The following is a 20306-nucleotide window of genomic DNA, read 5'->3' as shown; positions in this document are numbered from 1 at the left end:
AAATCATTCCAAGTTTGAAAAGTGCATTTGAAGAAAATTGTGACATTTGGTTACACATATGTAAAAGACGGGAGCTTCGTGAAGCCTTAAAAAATCATTCCAAGTTTGAAAAGTGCATTTGAAGAAAATTGTGACATTTGGTTACACATATGTAAAAGACTTTCTCGAAAATCTCATTATAGAGAAATAAGAAAATGTTGCTTTTGAAACTTCTATCTCATTATAGAGTAATAAGAAAATGTTACTTTTGAAACTTCTTTCTTTGAAGCCAAATTTTTTTTAAAGATATATTTGTTATTTTAGTAATTTATCCATATATTTTTCATAGATATATCGACCAGATTAAATTAACCACAATGACATTTTATTTTGTCAATTCGCAATAATGAATACATATCAACCTAACAAACTTGTAATATGCATGCATCCATGCACTTTTTCCAAACAATATTTCACGTGTTACAAACAAAGACCTCAATAGTTACAATGGGAATTATGAATTTAGGACCACACGAGGGATGCACTATACATCTATCAACTAACAAATTTCCAAGAGTTGTTTAATTAGTATATAATTTTTTTTATTTTTTTTTTAATGGCAAGAATACACTCACACACCAAGACTTGAAACAATCCTAATACTGGAAGCAAGTAATTGTAAATCCTACTAGAGAAACCAGACATGAAGATATTTACAAACAATAATTGAGAAACATAGCTAAGCTCTCATCACTAAAGTTAAGGAGTGGTGCTCAGCTGAGACTTATGACTGAGCAGGAAGACTTGCTACAATTATTCTTGCAGGAAATCATACATGGTGTGCAAGTGCATTCTCATGACCTCCGTTAGGTGGCTGCTATGTCTTCTGGGTTCGGCCTTGGCACTGGCCTTGTAATTGTTTGCTGCCCTATAGTGGGCTACTACATTGTACATTAATTTTTTCTTTATAAAAGCTTACCTTTTAACCAAAAAAAAATAATTGAGAAACAGAGGTTACAATTTTATGAGTAATACATGCGACAAGAGATCGAGTATCTTTTTCAAAATGAAAACCCTTGATGTTCAACGAGAAAATACTGGTAAATCAGTTATATATCTTAGCAGTCGTCAAAACTCAGAGAGAGAAGATCAAATTGCCAAAATTATCCCTAGTTTTATGCTAACAATACTATAATTTACAAGAAGCTATAGCATAAAGGCATAAACTAGAGAGCAGCTGAAATGCCTGAGATGGAAAGACCATATTAACAACGAGAAAGTATTCGGTACCATGGGTATCAACAATGTAGTACATCGACCCGATAGTTAGTTTTTATTTTCCATAATTAAGAAAATAGTAAATATTTATTGGCCGAGAATACTACATAATAGGTACCCAGTATTCAATATTATTCCGTTAACATTTTCAGGTCCTTGATCTCCCTCGTGATCGCCGGAATGCAACTCGAGCTCCTTGCTATGCCACCCTTATTTGGTCCACCCCTATCTCTAGGGCTAACAGACTTAGCCCTACCTCCATTTAACCTTGTGCTTTTCTTCAGTAGTTCTCTCATGGCCTCGGCTTGGTACAACACAGGGTATGTCCTACCAAACCTACTGAACTTCACACATTCACTCATGTGCTCACTCAAAGCTTCTTCTCTCTTCCCTCCATTCTTCTCCATCTCCTCCTTCACTGCCTCAGCACACAGCCCACATATCAACTTTCCGGAAAACTTGTCGCGGACACGGTTTATGTACTCCGGCGTGCACTCTTCACACATGCCACAGCACTCACACTTGGCATCCTCAACCTCAGAAATTGGTGGTAGTATTTTTGCTTCATTGGCTTCTTTGCTTAGTTCTAATGAGATATCAGATATGGTTCTTTGGAGATTTTCCATTGACAGTTTTGAGGGCTTCTGGACAATGTTGCTCTTAGTGTTAAAACCAACAAGAATCTCTCTAAATGGTGCCATGACACAACCACTCAAACAACTAGAAAATAACCTTTTTCAAGGAGATGAAAAAGACCCTAATCGGAGAAAGTAGAGAGCTAGCTAGGTTTGGATGACAGCAAGAGTGAGAGTGGATTTGAGAGAAATTGAAGTTTTAGACAAGTTGTTGAATCTGAAGTTGATATCAAGTAGGAGATGGTATGCCCCTACCTTCTAATTTATATTGTGTTACTACTGTTTAATTTTCCGTGGACAGTTAAACTCTCATGCTGGCATTGATTGTTTGTTTGTGTGTGTGTGTGTGTGTGTGTGTGTGTGTGAGAGAGAGAGAGAGAGAGATCCTGAATCACCTGGATTTGTCATGAAAATATGGATGAAAAGCCTCTTTTGACAACGGTAGGAACTTTAGGAGTTATTTTGTCATTGCATGCAGCTCATGCAATGCACCTAGCTAAGTAATGTCTTGTTTTTTTCTTTTTCTTTGCCTTTTTCAAATCATAAATTTTGAACCTAAATGGAGTAAATTGCCTTCATTTAAAAGATTTGTATAGTATGGAGTTTATTGTCTTCATTAAAATATCTGTATAGTATGGAGTTTATTGTCTTCATTAAAATATCTGTATAGTTGGAATGATTTTTTAAAATGCAATACTTGTCATTTTGAATTGTTAATTGTGATGCTGAGAGGTTATTGCCAAACCTTTTTACAGTCCTATCAAAATGGTACTAAAAATATTCGGTGAGTTAACAGCTAGCTTTAGATGCATAAAGTGGGAGCTCCCACCTGTTGCATGAACTTAAATCTCCTCCCATGGAGGGATCCTGTGTTTTGGTTATGTGTCGATGGACACCGTGGTACAATAGATATTTATAAAAATAAATAAATAAATAAATTTTACTTGCCTCTTTTGAGGTTTGTCATCCCATAAATTTTCTTTATGTTTCATAATCTCACTTACCTCTCCTAAAATTTTGATTTATATAATAGATTTTTCCTTATCGGATCATTTTGCTTTTCTAATGCCGAAATAATAATAAACTTTTGATGAGCAAAACGGTAAAAAGTCACTTACAGAGAATATAAGTGAGATTATAAAACATAGAGAGGCCTATATGAGATATTGACAAACTCGAGAGAAGTAAGTAAAATTTATCTAAATAAAAGAAAGTTGTTTGGCAATGTAAAATAATTGTCGCAAAAGTGATGTGAATTATTGTATAGGCACGGGATGACGAGGCACATATATTAGGGCTGGGTGCCTTTGGATTGGGGCTACTCTTTTCGGTGGGTTTCTCAAGTGTTAAAAGCAATTTAATTGGTAGGGTAAATTGACATTAAGTCCTACATTTGTTTTTTTTATTAAAAGACAAAAAAAGTTCTAAAATATTTCTTTAGGACCATGCTTCACTTTATCAATGCCTCAGTCTAACTAACAAAAAAAAAAATTGGGAAACCAAACCAAACTTTGCCTCACTTTTTCAATTAATGCCTCTAGCTAAGAGCAAACTTAAATGGTAAACCAAACTTTGCCTCACTTTTTCAATTAATGCCTCTGGCTAACCGCAAACTTAAATGTTATAAGTAGAGTTGTTGTTGTGAGAGAGAGTGAGTGGGGATTTGATGACGAGATGATTAGCTCAGTGATATCAATCACTGTAGAAATTTCATGGGCATTGAAGAGATCAGATGGTCCACTTTTTGTTGGAAGAAGAGGAAAGCATGATGATGATATAAAATCCACTTTTAAGATGATGACCAGTTTGTCCAATTGTCCCCAGACAACTTAAAAGATAGATCAAAAAAACGAAAACCTATATCACGAGACAACAAACCAGACCACCCATCATTAACTAAATGAAAAAAAATAAAAATCTAGTTTAAAGATTAAATTCACGGGTATCCTGATAGAACAAAGACAAAGTGGTTCTCTCTTCATCTTCTTTTTCCTTTTTTAGTTAAGTATATTAAACGAGAAAATAACTTTTGTTTAATAAAAAACTAAACAACTACAAGACTTTTAGAATATATTTTTTTTTTTTGTTTAATAATCAAGTTAAAAGAATACTAATTTATCCTCAAAAAATGGAGGACCAAATCGAGAGCCAAATCCAATGTATCCACTGATTTATTTTCAAAAGAAAATCAATTTTCCTACACTTGTCATGGTCGACGAAGGGTGCACAAAAAATCATTAAATGTATTATATATTTTGGTCTAGTTCTATGATGAAATGTTTCGGTTGTGATTCAAAAAATTAAATAACTATTGATAACTATTTGTCTTTTATTTAGGGTTAAAGAGAATGGGACCATTCAATAGTTTTAATATATACATAAAATATAATGGTACAAATGTTTGATTTTTATTAATAGATAATATAACTTACTAAATGTTAATTTTTCATTTGAATACATTTGATTAGTATGAAATTCTATGAATATGTGTGTACGTGGTTCCGTGTTTCAGAAATCCAAAATTATAGAATTGAACCAAGTCTGTGTCCATTTTTATGGATTGTGTATAATTGTTTTTTTAATTATTTATAGAAGCATACCCATTTATTTAAAAAAAAAAAAAAAAAATCAATCATTTACAATTCGGTTTAATTCAATTTTAAAAATGTTGGGACAGATTTAGTTCTAGTTCAACTCAAAATGGACTCATGTCAAACTCAAAAACATGGACTGAACTCAATTTTGAAAGGTCAAAATATAAAAAATGTTGACCAAAAACACAATTTTTAAAAATTACATTTGAAGCATTGTGATGTCACAGTTTTTAAAAACATTAATGATACTTTGTTTCGAAATTGCTTTATTTGTCAAACATAATTAGAAGTTAGATTAATAGATGGAGAGAGTCGAGATTTAACACTTCAAAATTCACAGAGACACTAATTAGAAGTTAGATTAGAAGTTAGATTAATAGATGGAAAGAGTCGAAATTTAACACTTCAAAATTCACAGAAACACTAATCCTACTTCACTATCGAGGCATTTGCATTCATTATCATTATATGTCCAATATAGCATGAGACTATTTCACTGGTTCATATAATCATATCAAATTGACCCAATTTTTGGATATAAATTTCAAAATGTCCAAGCTTAAATCACATATATCATATGTGTTTGGTCAAGTATTCTACAAAATAAATAAATGTAAATCCTTCAAAATTAAAATTTTTAAGGGAGGCAATATTCGTAGTCTAGTTATCTAGGTTTGCATTACAATTTTAAATGAAAATGGTAATTATAATCTTAACTTTATTATTACTCGTTAAATGGCAATAACTGTACTTTCTGATTTCTTCCCCTTAGCTCTCTAATCGTTAGTAATATTTTAGGTCACTTTTCACAAGAAAAAAAAAAAGTTGAATAATATTTTTTTACAGGACGGAAAAAAAAAAAATTGTTGGATAAATTGCCTATTTTGGCAGGACCAAAAAAAATAATGAAAATTTGTAACCATTAAAAAAATTATCTCTTTTGGCACGAAAAAAACTTCTAATATATATATATATATATATATATATATATATATATATATATATAGTGAAGAAATTATATCTTTCATTGAGATCCAAAAAAAAAATTAAAAAAAATGTACAGAAAAAAGTGGATTCAAATTTTTTTTTTTTTAATCTCTATTGAATAAATTATTTCTTTTGATAAGAAAAAAAAAAAAAAAAAAAAAAAAAAAACACAGAAAGAAGAAGTTATTTCTATTGAATAAATTATTTCTTTAGACACAATATATCAAAAATTAACCAAAAAAAGTTACCTCTTTTCAAAGGATTGAAAAAATAAAAAATAAAAAAATGTTAACTTTATTATAAATTATGTGTTTTGATTGTAAAAAATAAAAAATAAAAATAAAAAAAAAAAAGAAGAAGAAGAAGTTATTATGAATAAATTATCTCTTTTGATTGTCAAAAATAAATTATATGTATGTAATAAATTATCTTTTTTGAGAGGATCTCCAGAAAAATTTTAAAAAAAAAAATGTATAGCAGAGAAAAAAAAATACTAGTAAAGGAAGTAGTAAAGAAGATGAAAAATAAAATAAAGTTGTATAAAGGATAATTTTGATATTATAAAATAAGAGATGGTGCATTAATAAATTCAAAGACTTTCGGTAAGTGGAGTGTGAATATCGCATCCCATTTTTAATTAAAAAAACTCATTATCTCAAAAATAGTATTGTTCAAAAACTAAGAAATGCTGTAGATAATTTAGCTCATATTAGGGGATTAGTGGGTAGAGTTAGGGAGGGTGAGGGGGCAAAAGCTCGAATATAGACTTTCAAACACAGGAGTAATCCAACCAATCGGGCAATACAGTACTTGTCTGTGGTTAATTCAGCTAAAATGAATATTTGGGAGAGTTATTGTAAAGCTCGACCCATTAGCTAAATGGGCTGCCAAATGTGTTTGAAAAGCCCAATAGTTTTATATATTCCTACACCAAGACCCACCAATTGAATAAATGAGTTGACAACTGACCACTATAAATGAGTGGTACACGTTCATTAGTGAGGCCCATTAAAGGTCATTGTTGTGGGGTTCAAAACTTACAGTCATTTTAATGGCGGGCCCATCAATCTCAATTCTCCACCTCTTGCTTTGCTTTTTTAGCCCTCAATTTCTCATATTTCTTTGTTGTACTTGTAGACTTTTATTTCCATATCACATATCATTCATCTTGTCAGGATGGTGATGTTTGGGGTCTGTTTTGTTTTTATTATTTATTTTTTAATAAAAACGTGACAATTCATCTCAAGATAGTAGTCCAAATGTATAAATTTTATTCAATTTTTTTGCTTACGTGTCAAATGATATTTGACCAAAAGTATTTAAAAATTTCTCATTTTTCAATACCACCGAATTTTACATGAGGTTAAAGTTTTAGTTTCAGTAAGTTCAAAAAGTAAGTGTGGGAGTTTTATGTAAAGGTAAAGTAATAATAATAAATAAATAAATAAATATGGTTTAATAAAAATACTTTTACAAAACATGTAAGTCAATTATATCCCTTTCCTGTCCCCATCAAAAAAATAGAATTGATTGTAATTTGGTCATGAACTTAATCATTGATATTCATTCCCATGCATATGGAGTGGATGTAAAGATACTTTTTTGTTTCAAAGACCATAGAAGTCACATTCTCACCTAATCTCTCCTTTATAGTATTTTTTTTTTTTTTTTTTTTTCTCTTTCTCTTTCTTTTTCTTTCGAAAATTGATTTTAATGCAACATGTAAAATAATTTTGAATGCAATGTGCTGAGTAATGTTTTAATAAAATTAAATAAATATATTAAATTATATATTAAGTTACATTATATTAAATACTATTATATTTATATTAATAAAATAATTATATTTAAATTCTCTATTTATATGGTTATAACCATTTCACTCTTTCACATTAGAAAAATGATAAATGGGCTAACCGAAAAAACGACCGAATCTTCGCGTCAGTGTAAAACAGCCACCGGTTACAGCCACTGGCGTTGACCTTGAAGAACTTCCCTGTCAAAAGCAAAGAAGACCGGAGACTGGAGATCTGAAGAAGATGGTGGGATCTCCGTCGGGGCTAACCTTCCAGATGTAGTCGTCGCCTTGTCGGCTGCGTTGGTGGGGTCGTCGAAGGAAAGCGAGGATGATGCGACTGCGGGTGCAGATGCGGAGACCGGAGATCTAGAGAAGATGGTAGGATGCGACTGTGATGGACTCCGGCAGTGATGAGGTCAGTGAGTTTGGTTTAACCGAGGTGGCGGAGCTCCGACTATCCTCATCACCGGCGATAATAGCCGGAGCTCCAACGATCTGCGAATCATCCATTTCGTGAATTTAATCATGTAAAGCTTCATCATAAAATGGGTTCTGAGCTTCCACGTGGGTGGTGATCCTTTTTTAGCTACATGGGTTCTGAGCTCTCTCTCCAAAAATTGTTCCAAAAGGTAATTTTAGCTCTGGAACAGTGATCCTTCTTCAAATATCAATATCCTCAGAAAGAAAATTCAGCAGCAGAAATTAAGCAGGTATAACAGATTTGATACCACTTGACGAAAAAAAAAAAAAAAAATTTGTTCAAGAAATTTTGACTGAATTTTATTCATGTTTCTTTATGCAAATCATATATGTCAGTATATATTTATTTGTATATCTTGATAATAGATTGCGGAAGAAGATAATTACAGGGCGACTAATGATCCATTTCAGTCTAGTAAAACCAGAACTGGGAGAAGGGCATTTATGCCATTCAAGGGGTACTCTGTTTTTTGGTGACGGTGCCGGCCACCAGGAAGGTGGATGAGGGGTAGCTACCAGTTGCTGGACTTTCCTTTCTTACTCCTGGAATTAAGAATCCAAAAGAAGAATTAGGTTCTGGTGGCTTAAGTTCTAAAGCCAGTTCTGGTGACAAAGCAGGTTCCTTTTCTGCCCCAACTGGTGAATCAAATTTAAGGACTGCCAATAAACAAAGAAGATGCTGGTCACCGGAGTTACATTGGCACATGGAGAGAGAGTGAGAATCTGACGTGGCTTTTCGGTCGTTTTTTCGGGGGATAACTTTCGGTTCCCCTATCACTGCTCTTCACATTATAAAAAGATTACATGTATATCATTCTATAGATGTAAGTGTGGATAAAACTCCTGCAAAAAGTTTTTCATCTTTCCATTTTGCTTTATCATATAATTACATGTGTATTGTGTAATTGAGTGTATTTTAGATATAATAAAATACTAATTTTTTGGATACAAAAAGATAATCATCTTTTCTTCACTGTTTAAGGCCAGCCACATTCTCTCTCTCTCTCTCTCTCTCTCTCTCTCTCTCTCTCTCGTACATTTTGATATTTTCACTTAATTTTTAAAATTATTCATTATATATATTCTTGCGTTTTAGATCCAAAAAAAAATAAAGTAAATCAACTTTCTTATTTCTTCACGTCCCACATCCATGGTAATTTAGAAACCACGGACACAGTTAAAAGATTAAAGAATCCTAGTCAGACAAGTCACAAAAAATTAAATTCTTATATTTATCATTTTATTTAAAAAAATTATCTTCAATTTTTTTTTTATTCTTCAACAGCGCCCCTCTCAAAAAAATTCCTAGGTTCATCACTGCGTAGACCTAGTCTTACTGTGGTCGTGCACATGGAATAGACGGTTGCAAGCTTACTGCGTAGACCTAGTCTTACTGTGGTCGTGCACATGGAATAGACGGTTGCAAGCTTATTGGGTTGTATGTTGGAGCTGACTAGTTTCGCCAATACTTGCGCAAAGGGAAAGACTATCAACTTTAGATCAATGTGTTTAGACATGCCCCTACAGGCCAACAATTTCTTACTTATTTTACTATTATCATTTTACTTCTTAATTTATATTATTGAGTTAATATTAATATTATATTACTGAATTATTTATCTTGTTAAATTTTTATTTGTAGTTATATTTATGTTGTTCAAATGATGTATTATTCAATTTAATAAAGAATTATTCTTTTATTATTCATTGGTGTTATTGTTCATTCTTTTGAATTATTGTGTATGAATTAATTAATATATTATCTTTATATATTTATATGAAATATGTAAAATTTTCACGACAAAATGAACATGATAATTTAATCACCATTCAAGCCATTAAAAGAGGTTAAACTTTTCTCTAATTCAATGATAAAAGATGAAATGATAACCACAGTTGCCACTATATGAGCATAACAGTTAAATCGTATAGGCTTCATATCGAAACTTAAATGATTAACCATTTAACGATTGAATTCGCAAAGTATTGTGCTAATCACCGTCATGATTGTACAAACATAACCGTTTTGTTATGTGAACTCCACAACAAGCCTTTTGTGATTTTATTTTTATTTTTTATCTTGACAAACTTAAGGAGAAGGGGACGGGACGGGAACAGGGACGGGGACACAACACGAACACAAGTATTTGAAAAATTGAATACTCTATTAATTAGGTAGGTGGATGATACCTAAAACTCATGTTATCTAACAAGTGCATCATATTAAACTCAACTTTTTATACCCACCCACACACACACACACACATATATATATATACATGCATACACCGTCTAAGTATATAAAACACCCTAGAAAGTATAATTTTTTGAGCAAATAACCTCTCTTTTACTTTGGATATATAACTCACTTAAAAATTTTAAAATGTTATAAATTGAGGCTTTTCGGCACTTGACCTTTAAGTTAACAAACCATGTGGATAGCACATGACTAATTAATTGTATTAAATACCAAAAATGCTTTTCTTTGACCGAATTTTTACATTAACTGAATTTTGTTTACTATTTAAATATAAAAAATGCCCTTCTTTAACTGAATTTGTTTAATAAAGGCAATAATAGTCATTTTACATTAATTGAATTTTTTACTATTTTTTATTTTAATTGTAAGAAGATCATTTTAGTATTTTTATGACTCCATTAATGATCGAATGAGGGGATCGGAGTCGTTGTTCACCTCTAAAATAAACGATAGGAGGTTTTCAAAATTTATAGGAAGACATATGAGGTATATGTATAATGGAATTATATATATATACATACTTGATTACAAATTCTCAAGGAATAATACTATAATGAAAAGGTAGACTAAGAAGATGATGTTTTAGACCGGATAGAGGTCACTAAACAACAATAGGAAAGTTTCTATTGACAAGTAAGGTGGGTTAGAAAAACGTATAAAAAAATGTAACCATTAAAAAATTTATCACTTTTGAAAGGAAAAAACTCCCAAATAAAATATATTTATTGAAGAAATTAGTATATTTTTATTTGAAATCCAAAGAAAATGAAAAAAGAGTACCAAAAAAAGGATTCAAATTTTATTTTATCTCTATTGAATAAATTATTTCTTTTGATAAGACCAAAAAAAAAAAAAAAAAAAAAAGAGTTATTTCTATTGAATAAATTATTTCTTTAGATACAATTCATAAAAAATTAACCAAAAAAAGTTACATCTTTTGACATAACTGGAAAAAATAATAATAATAAAAGAAGAAGAAGTTTACTTTATTATAAATTAGGGCGAATTGCAAAATACCCTCCTCGACTATTTCCCAGATGCGAAAAACCCCATTTATGAATATTTTTGACAAAAAAATCCCCCTTGACTATCCCAAGTGAGTGTTTTTAACTAATGTCCGTTTAATTGATTTTTTGAAATAATTTTTTTGAACAATATTACCCCTTAATAGATTATCTTTCAGACTATTTATTATTATCATATTCAAACTGACTTATTAATTCAAATATTTATCATTACATATGTGGATCCCATAAAAGTTATTATTATCATATTCAAATTGGCTTATTAATTCAAATATTTATCATTACATATGTGGATCCAATAAAAGTTATTATTATCATATTCAAATTGGCTTATTAATTCAAATATTTATCATTACATATATGGATCCAATAAATGTAAACGGATGCTGCATAGAGTGTGACATATATGACATCTTTCAAATTCAATATTCAAATAATTATGTATATTCAAATAGAGTGTGACATATATGACATCTTTCAAATTCAATATTCAAATGATCATGTATATTCAAATGGGGTGCAAGTAGGGATGGCAATGGGGCGGGGCGGGGCTCTCATTCCCCATCCCCATCCCCACTGAATTTTTCAATTCCCATCCCCGCTTAAAATATCACCACCACCCCCATACCCGCCCCCACCCCCACCCCCAACCTCTTATCCCCGGCCCCGCCTCGTTCCCGGCCTCGGCCCCGATTAACATATATATATATTTAAAAAAAACATATTCTTTCATTTTTTCATATATATACTAAATCTAATTTAGTAATAAATTATTATATATAAGGGTATATTAGTAATTTCACACTTAATCGGGGTGGGGCGGGATGGGTTTACCCCATCCCCATCCCTGCCCCCGCCCCCCGGTGGGTTTTCAAAATTTACCTCCATCCTCATCCCTGTTTACATAAAAAGGTCCCCATCCCCATTATAAAAGGGGCGAGGACCTGGCGAGGATGAGGAATTTGCCATCCCTAGGTGCAAGCTTCTCTTTTGGTGACTGTAATTGTTATGGATATTATGCTAATGCTAGAATTTTGGTGGTTGCTTATGTCAATGTATATGCAGTCACTTTCTTCTAGACTTAAGTATGACTTTTGTTATATAGCTTATCAATTCAAATCTTGATTTTTGGTGGTTACTTAAAATTGTTTCGCCGCTCCTTGGTTCGTCATTATAGTGAGAGAAAATACAAATAAATAAAGAAAAGGAAAAACAAATTTTGAATAAAATAAATTTAAAGCCTCAAAAGTGAAAGATCAAGAAAATGAGAAAATGACATAAAAATTAAACATTTTCTTATTCCTTATTTATTTTTATAAAAATTAAACATCTTCCTTATTTATTTTAAAACATTTTCTGGAGAATAATCGGTAATTTCGCCCTAAAAATTACTTCAGAAAATCATTTAAATAGACATCAGTTTAAAACATCTCCTTGGGATAGTCGAGGGGGATTTATTGTCAAAAATATTCATCACAATTGGGTAATAGTCGAGGGTTTATTTTTGCAATTCACCCTATAATTATGTGTTTTGATTGTGCCAAAAAATTAACCAAAAAAAGTTATTTCTATTGAATAAATTATTTCTTTAGACACAATTCATCAAAAATTAACAAAAAATAAGTTACCTCTTTTAACAGGACTGAAAAAAAAAAGGTCATTATGAATAAATCATCTTTTTGACTGCCAAAAATAAATTATCAGTATATAATAAATTATCTTCTTTGAGAGGACCTTTGAAAGAAAAAAAAAAATTAATGTATAGCACAGAAGAAAAAAAAATTGTAAAGAAAGTAAAGAAGATGAAAAAAGTTAAAGTTATGTAAAAATAATTTTGATATTATAAAATAAGGGATGATGCATTAATGAATTCAAAGATTTTCTTGTCAGTAAGTGGAGTGTGAATATCGCATCCCATTTTTAATTAAAAAAACTTATTATTTCAAAAATAGTGTTGTTCGAAAACTAAGAAATGTTGTAGATATTTTAGCTCATGTTAGGGGATTAGTGGTAGCTAGGGAGGGTGAGGGGGCAAAGCTCGAACATAGACTTTCAAACACAGGAGTATTTCAAGTTTCAACCACTCGGACAACACGACACTTGCCTCCAGATAATTTAGCTAAAATAAATATTTCGGAAAATTATTGTAAAGCTCGATCCATTAGCAAAATGGGCTGCTAATTGTGCTGGAAAAGCCCAATAGTTTTATATATTCCTACACCAAGCCCCACCAAGTGATTAACCAGTTGACAACTGACCACTAGAAATGAGTGGTACACGTAAGTGTGATAGCGAGTGAGGCCCATTAAAGGTCATTGCTGTGGGGGTTCAAATCTTACAGTCATTTTAATGGCAAGCCCATCAATCTCAATTCTCCACCTCTTGCTTTGCTTTTTTAGCCCTCAATTTCTCATATTTCTTTGTTGTACTTGTAGACTTTTCTTTCCCATATCACATATCATTCATCTTGTCAGGAATCAGGATGGTGATGTTTAGGGTCTGTTTTATTTTTATTATTTAATTTTTTAATAAAAACGTGATAATTCATCTCAAGATACGTAGGTAACGGAGATGTATAAATTTTATTCAATTTTTTTTTGCTTGCGTGCCAAATGATAATTTAGCTGAAATTATTTTAAAACTTCCTTTTTTCAATATCACCTATTTCTACAGGAGGTCAAAAGTTTTAGTTTCAAAAGTACAAAAAGTAAGTGTGGGAGTTTTTTGCAAACGTAAAAATAATAAGTAATAAAAATAAATAAATAAAAATGGTTTAATAAAAATATTTTTACAAAACATGCAAGTCAATTATATATCCCTTTCCTGTCCCCATCAAAAAAATAGAGAATTGACTGTAACTTGGTCATGAACTTATTGATGGTCATTCCGAAGCATATGGAGTGGATTTAAAGATCTTTTTTGTTTCAAAGACCATATAAGTCACATTCTCACCTAACCTAGCTCTCTTCTTTTTTTCTTTTTTCTTTTTGAAAATTGATTTTAATGCAATATATATGCAAAGTAATTTTGAGTGAAATGTGTTGAGTAATATTTTAATAAAATTAAATAAATATATTAAATTATATATTAAGTTACATTATATTAAATATTATTATATTTGTATTGATAAAATAATTATTATTTAAATTCTCAATTTCTTTTGTTATAACCATTACACTCTTTCATATTATACAAAGATTACATGTTTATCATTCTATAGATCTAAGTGTTGATATAATATACAAGTATGAATGAGACTCCTGCAAAAAGCTTTTCATCTTTCCATTATGCTTTATCATATAAGTATGTGTGTATAGTGTATTTAAGAGTATTTTAGATATGTGTTTTGGACCTAATATTCTTGTGGGCGTTCATATGGAAGAGACGCTACTGCGAGTTGATTGTGTTGTATATTGGAACTGACTAGTTTCGTCAATACCCGCATGAAAAGAAAGGTTATCAACTTTAGGTGAATATGTTTACACATGCCTCTACAATCAGGCCAACAATTTCTTACTTATTTTACTATTATCATTTTACTTCTTGAGTTGATATTAATATTATATTATATTACTGAATTATATCTGTATTGTTCAAATGATATATTATTCAATTTACTGAAGAATTGTTCTTTGATTATTCATTAGTGTTATTGTTCATTCTTTTGATTGATGTATTATCTTTGTATATTTATATGAAATTTGTGAAATTTTCATGACAAAATGAACATAATAATTTAATCAGCATTCGAGCAATTAAAAGAGATGAAATTTTTCTCTAATTCAATGATGAAAGATAAAATGCTAACCATAGTTGCCACTATATGAGCACAACCATTAAATCATATGGGCTTCATATCAAAACTTACATGGTTAAATCATATAGGCTTCATATCAAAACTTCCATGATTAAATCATATACACTTCATATTAAAAATTTTAAATGCTATAAACTAAGGCTTTTCGGCACTCAACTGATAAAATAGTACTGTTAACAAATCATGATGTGTATCGCATGTGACTAATTTATTGTATTAAATACTAAAAATGCCCTTCTTTGATTGAATTTTTACATTAACTGAATTTTGTTTACTATTTAAATATCAAAAATACCTTCTTTAACTGAATTTATTTAATAAAGGCAATAATAGTCATTTTACATTAAGGCTTCATTTATTTTGACGTAAAATATTCTTTTTGAAAAATATTTTTCTTTTTCAAGTAAAATATTGTTTTATTTTTACTTTGTCCGTATTTGATAAAGGTCTACGTCGAAATTGAGGTCAAATCCATCGGATGGGGCATGTAAAAAAACTTACCGAAAATTGATGAATACTCCGTAAGTTATTTTTGTTAAATTTTAGTATTTTTTTCTTCGTAAATATTTTACGACAACCAAATATCAGAAAATAAAAAAATATTTTACGTCCAAACAAACGGAGCCTGAGTAAATTTTTTATTTTAATTGTAGGAATATCATTTTAATATTTTTTTTCACTCCATTAAGGATCGAATGAGGAGAAGTCTTTGTTCACCTCTAAAATAAGCATTAGAAATTTTTTAAAATTTATAAGAAGATATATGAACTATATGTATATTGCACGTCAAATGGTGGCCACCCTATGTGTATATACATACTTGATATAAAATGATCAAGGAATAATAATTTAATGAGAAGGAAGACTGGTGAACACTAAACAACAATAGGAAAGTCTCTATTGACGAGCAAGGTGGGTTAGAAAAACGTATAAAAAAATTGGACATAAATGTCAAGACTCAAGACTTAATTTTCTCTACAATAACGCCATGCATGATGTGCGTGTGTGGTGGTCACGCCTAGAGAAGGACTTCCACCGGCTTTAAAGTCAATTTTTAAAGCTTTGTCAAAAAATCCGTTAATTTTGGCTGGTCTTTAAATATTTTTGTCTTTATTACCTAGATATTGACACGTATTACAATATCGGCAAAAGAGTACAAAGAAGCTTACCTACTTGTACAAAAGTCCTAAGCAGCTTGGCTGGGCTTAGCCGCTCACGACTTGGCTCAGTAAAGCCTTTCAAAGCTCGTTATATTATGAATTTATGATATGAGTTTGAGATTGTGATTGTGTTAAGTGTTGTTTAATACTAATTAAATAATTAATTATTAACAAAGGTCGTTTGGGATACGCATTTATTATTCCTTTTGACTTCCTATTGGACGGCAATAAAAAATAATTTTGAACGTAAAAAATCAGTAATTCAATTATATCATAATAAAATATCTTTTACAAAAATATTTTTTATTATTTTAAATACTTAGCCCACACATTTTAAATACTAAATCTAACACTTTGATACTCTCAAACAACATTACATTTCATGCTCTTCAATACAAGTCTTGTATAATACGGATATATAATAATTATGAAAACAATATTATGAATATTCATGAAAATGTTTCGTAAAAATGTTTAATCTCATTTCTATTTGAGCTCGTTTACTGATGCTTTCACTTTTTTACTTTTACTTTCTTCAAAAATAAAATCATATTTTTCATTTCTAAAAATGAAATATAAACTAAAATTATGTTTCCTAACTTTTTATATTTTTCAAAATAAAAAATTTAGAAACTAAGTTTAATAATTATAATTATAATTTTGCTTTATATGAAATATACTATATATATATATATATATATATATATATCATCAGTCTCTGTCATCGCCCCACTCATCGCAGAGCCACCTCACCCCAACCACATCTCAGTCTCTCTCATCGCTCTCCACTTCCGTCTCTCTCTCTCACCTCACCCCACCCCACCCCACAAGACACCAAAACTTGGTTCTGTCTCTCTCACCTCCCCTTAATTTTAATTTTGCTTTCCCTGCTATCTCTCTCTCATTTTATTATATTTTTTCCCAGATCTCTGCAACTTCCGGCGAGTTTCTGCAGATTCCGGCGAGCCCTCCGATCACCAATTCCGACCACGGTTTAACTGTAATTCTCTGGAGTTCATCCCAAAGTCTCTCTCTCTCATTTTATTTTATTTTTTTTTTATTTTTTTTCCGGATCTCTGCAACTTCCGGCGAGTTTTTGCAGATTCCGGCGAGCCCTCCGATCACCGCTTCCGGCCACGGTTTAGCTGGAATTCTCTGGAGTTTATCCCAAAGTCACTCTCTCATTTTATTTTATTTATTTATTTATTTTTTCCGGATCTCTGCAACTTTCAGCAAGTTTCCGGCGAGCCCTCCGATCACCCCTTTTGCTGGAATTCTCTGGAGTTCATCCCAAAGTCTCTCTTTCTTCATTCCATCTATTGGGATTTCAAGATCTGACCTCACAAAACTTATGAGAGAGGAGAGAGATGGTTGTGACAGTGGCTATGGTGGGGAGGAGGTGATGGCGGCGATAGGCCGGCGGCCATGGTCGGGGACGCAGCGTTGGACCGATTGGCGATAATAATTTTGGAGGGTTTTTTTTTTTTTTTTTTATAATAACGCTACAGCAGAGAAAACGCTTCTTGTAAACAGTTTAGAAAGTAGGAAAAGTAACAAATTCTTACTTTCTCTTTCCTTTATTAAATCTGAAAATACTTTCTAACAGATAAAAAGTAAAATTATATTATATTTTTACTTTATAATTTTAAAAATTGATAGTAAAAATTAGAAAGTAAAAGTGTTATTAGATAGGGCTTTTTTTTTTTTTTTTTTTTTTTAAAAAAAAAACAAAAACAAAAAAAACGTAGTGACACTTACACATGTCACATCATAGGATGACACATTTTCACAATGACAAAAATATTATCATAATGACATTGTATGAGCCTACGAGAACAATAGCACATGCAATATATTTTGATACCATCTTCTCAATCACCCTGTCCAATTTCAAAACAAATTAAAACTATCTTTCCTTAATTACTCTATATCTTTTTCAAAAAAAAAAACTCTATAACTTAACAATACATATATTTAAAATTTAAAGAACAACTTGATAATTTAAAAAAAAAACAATGCAATAATTACATGTTCTTTTAAAAAATTATACTTTCAAAAATAAATAACTAATATGATACCGAGGAAGTACACTAATAAATATAAAAATTCTATAACTATTTTATTCAATATATATATATATACATACATACATATAAAAGAAATTTTATGTATGTTTATATTTGGTCTTGTTCAGAATCTTCAAACTGTATTAATATCTTATAATTATTTTTCTTGAAAAAAATTAACTTATTGTATTCATATTATATCGACTTCAATTCTAGGTGAATTGAAACTAAATCTATGGAATACGGAATTGGAACGTAGTAGGTACGGTACATAGTTTCATATAATTTACATGAAGTGATTGTCTACATAATTAAACAAACATTTTGATAACTCAAACGTTTACCATTCCACCGCCAAAAAATTTATATTTATTAAATCCTTGTTAATTTGATGTTTTGATGGATCATTACATTATTGACTTTAAGCACGTGCATGTAGCTTCCCGAGGGTTTCCCAATCGACTACACAGAAACCACTTCATGTTTCATGGAAGCCTCTCATACTTAGAACTGTGTTTGTGTTTATATGTGTACTCCAAATTATATATATAGATATAGATATGTATAGTTGAGGTCAATTATATCATGATAATTAATTCGTCAAAACCATTAGCAACTTAATTTGCTTCTCTTATTTGCCAGCCAACCTTTTATGACCTTGTCTCGCCACCCATATAATGACTAAGACCAACGTACGAAATGTATGTATATTTAATATCTTTGGTGTCATGTAGTACTTTCAATTACTGAAAATACTTTATTTCTTTTTTAAATGTAGAAAATAGCAAATTAATATTGACCTAGGTACGACTCTCTCGATGCTCCGAGAATATTGAATAATTTTTTCAATGTAATAATGTTCACATTAAGTTCTAAGTAGTTGACGCAGACATAATTTGTGTTGATCTCATTTCATACCTAAATTTTGTTCAAATATATATCAACCATCAAGTTGATTCTTGATCATTAACTTTTCTTTCCTTTGACATTACATTTCTTTACGGACAGTCTAATGTAAGTTGGTCACAATTCGATGCATAAAATTTTTTACTTTACCTCCCTCGTTTTGTTAAGAGAGTTATACCATTAGGTTAGAGGTTGGTTAGTACAAAAAATATTTGTCAACAAAACTAATGAATTTATATTTAGCACGGAACCATTAAGGGTGGAGTGGAGTCAGCCACCCCCAATGAATTTATATTTATTTATTTATTTATATATCGTACTAAATTTTTGTCAAAATTCTAAAATGGTGTCACTGAAATCTTATTTATTTATTTATTTATACGGCATTCTTTGAATTTTGTCAAATTACTATAAACACCCCACTAAATTTTTAACATAAACCCTTGTACATGTCCCAAAAGGCACAACACACATTCCCTCCTCCTCTCTTTAAACTTCACAATATATTGGCCTCTTGGATATAGGTTGATGACAAATTTTCTAAGATTGTCATTAATTAACATCTTAGCCCAATAATCTAGCATCAATGCTATACGTCTTCAATAAAATTCATACACATACTTCCACTGAAACTTGAAACTTTGACATCATTTTTGGAAAATATAAGAATTTGATACCTCAGGACACCAATCTGTTGGTAATATATCCTCAATTTTAATAGATATTATATTTTTTTTTCTTGTTGTTGAAGTATTCACATATTTAAGTTATAGTTAAATTAAAAAAAAAAAAAAGCAAATTCAAATATAAGTAAATGATTTTGATCATATATGTATATACATATTTGTGTGAATTACCCATTGAAGAAGAACGAACATTAAATTAGGTGTCTCACTTTAATTTTCTTTTCTCTACTTATATATATATATATATATATATATATATATATATATATTCTCTTCTGCATTCTTGATTTTATAATTATGATAAACATAAATTTGATTATTTATTTATCAAATTATTTACACATGTAGATCGTTGAGAAAATTAGGATTCTTATTTAATTAAGAGAAAGATGGTTCAAAATATAATTTTAAAAGCTTAAAGTGAATTATATATTTATCTATTTTTTTTACGCAAAAGAATTAGTTCATAAAATTAGGTTCTTATTGATGAGAAAGAGTTAACCCTTAAAACGTTTCTAAAGAGTTATTTCGGGGTTTTGATTTTATCATAAATAATTTTTCCCTATATTTTCTCTCTGTCTTACCTAGGAATGGCAAGGGGGTGGGCATGGAGTGAGTTTGCCTGAATTCGTACA

At 30.4% G+C, this 20306-nt stretch overlaps 1 protein-coding gene across 1 annotated transcript; it reads right to left on the bottom strand.

Annotated features, from left to right (window-relative positions):
* Window positions 1–470: 470 nt before the first annotated feature.
* Window positions 471–2164, bottom strand: LOC132302292 (uncharacterized). The gene has a single exon (XM_059799136.1). It carries the CDS (start codon window positions 1956–1958, stop codon window positions 1389–1391), a length of 570 nt encoding a protein of 189 aa, XP_059655119.1. The 5' UTR covers window positions 1959–2164; the 3' UTR covers window positions 471–1388.
* Window positions 2165–20306: the final 18142 nt, after the last annotated feature.

The sequence above is a fragment of the Cornus florida genome, unplaced genomic scaffold (genome assembly GCF_030987335.1).
Source record: "Cornus florida cultivar Cherokee Brave unplaced genomic scaffold, ASM3098733v1 CherokeeBrave_3.0.0_Hap2_Chr04, whole genome shotgun sequence".
Taxonomy (NCBI): Eukaryota; Viridiplantae; Streptophyta; class Magnoliopsida; order Cornales; family Cornaceae; genus Cornus; species Cornus florida.
This window is presented reverse-complemented; position numbering and strand designations above follow the sequence as displayed.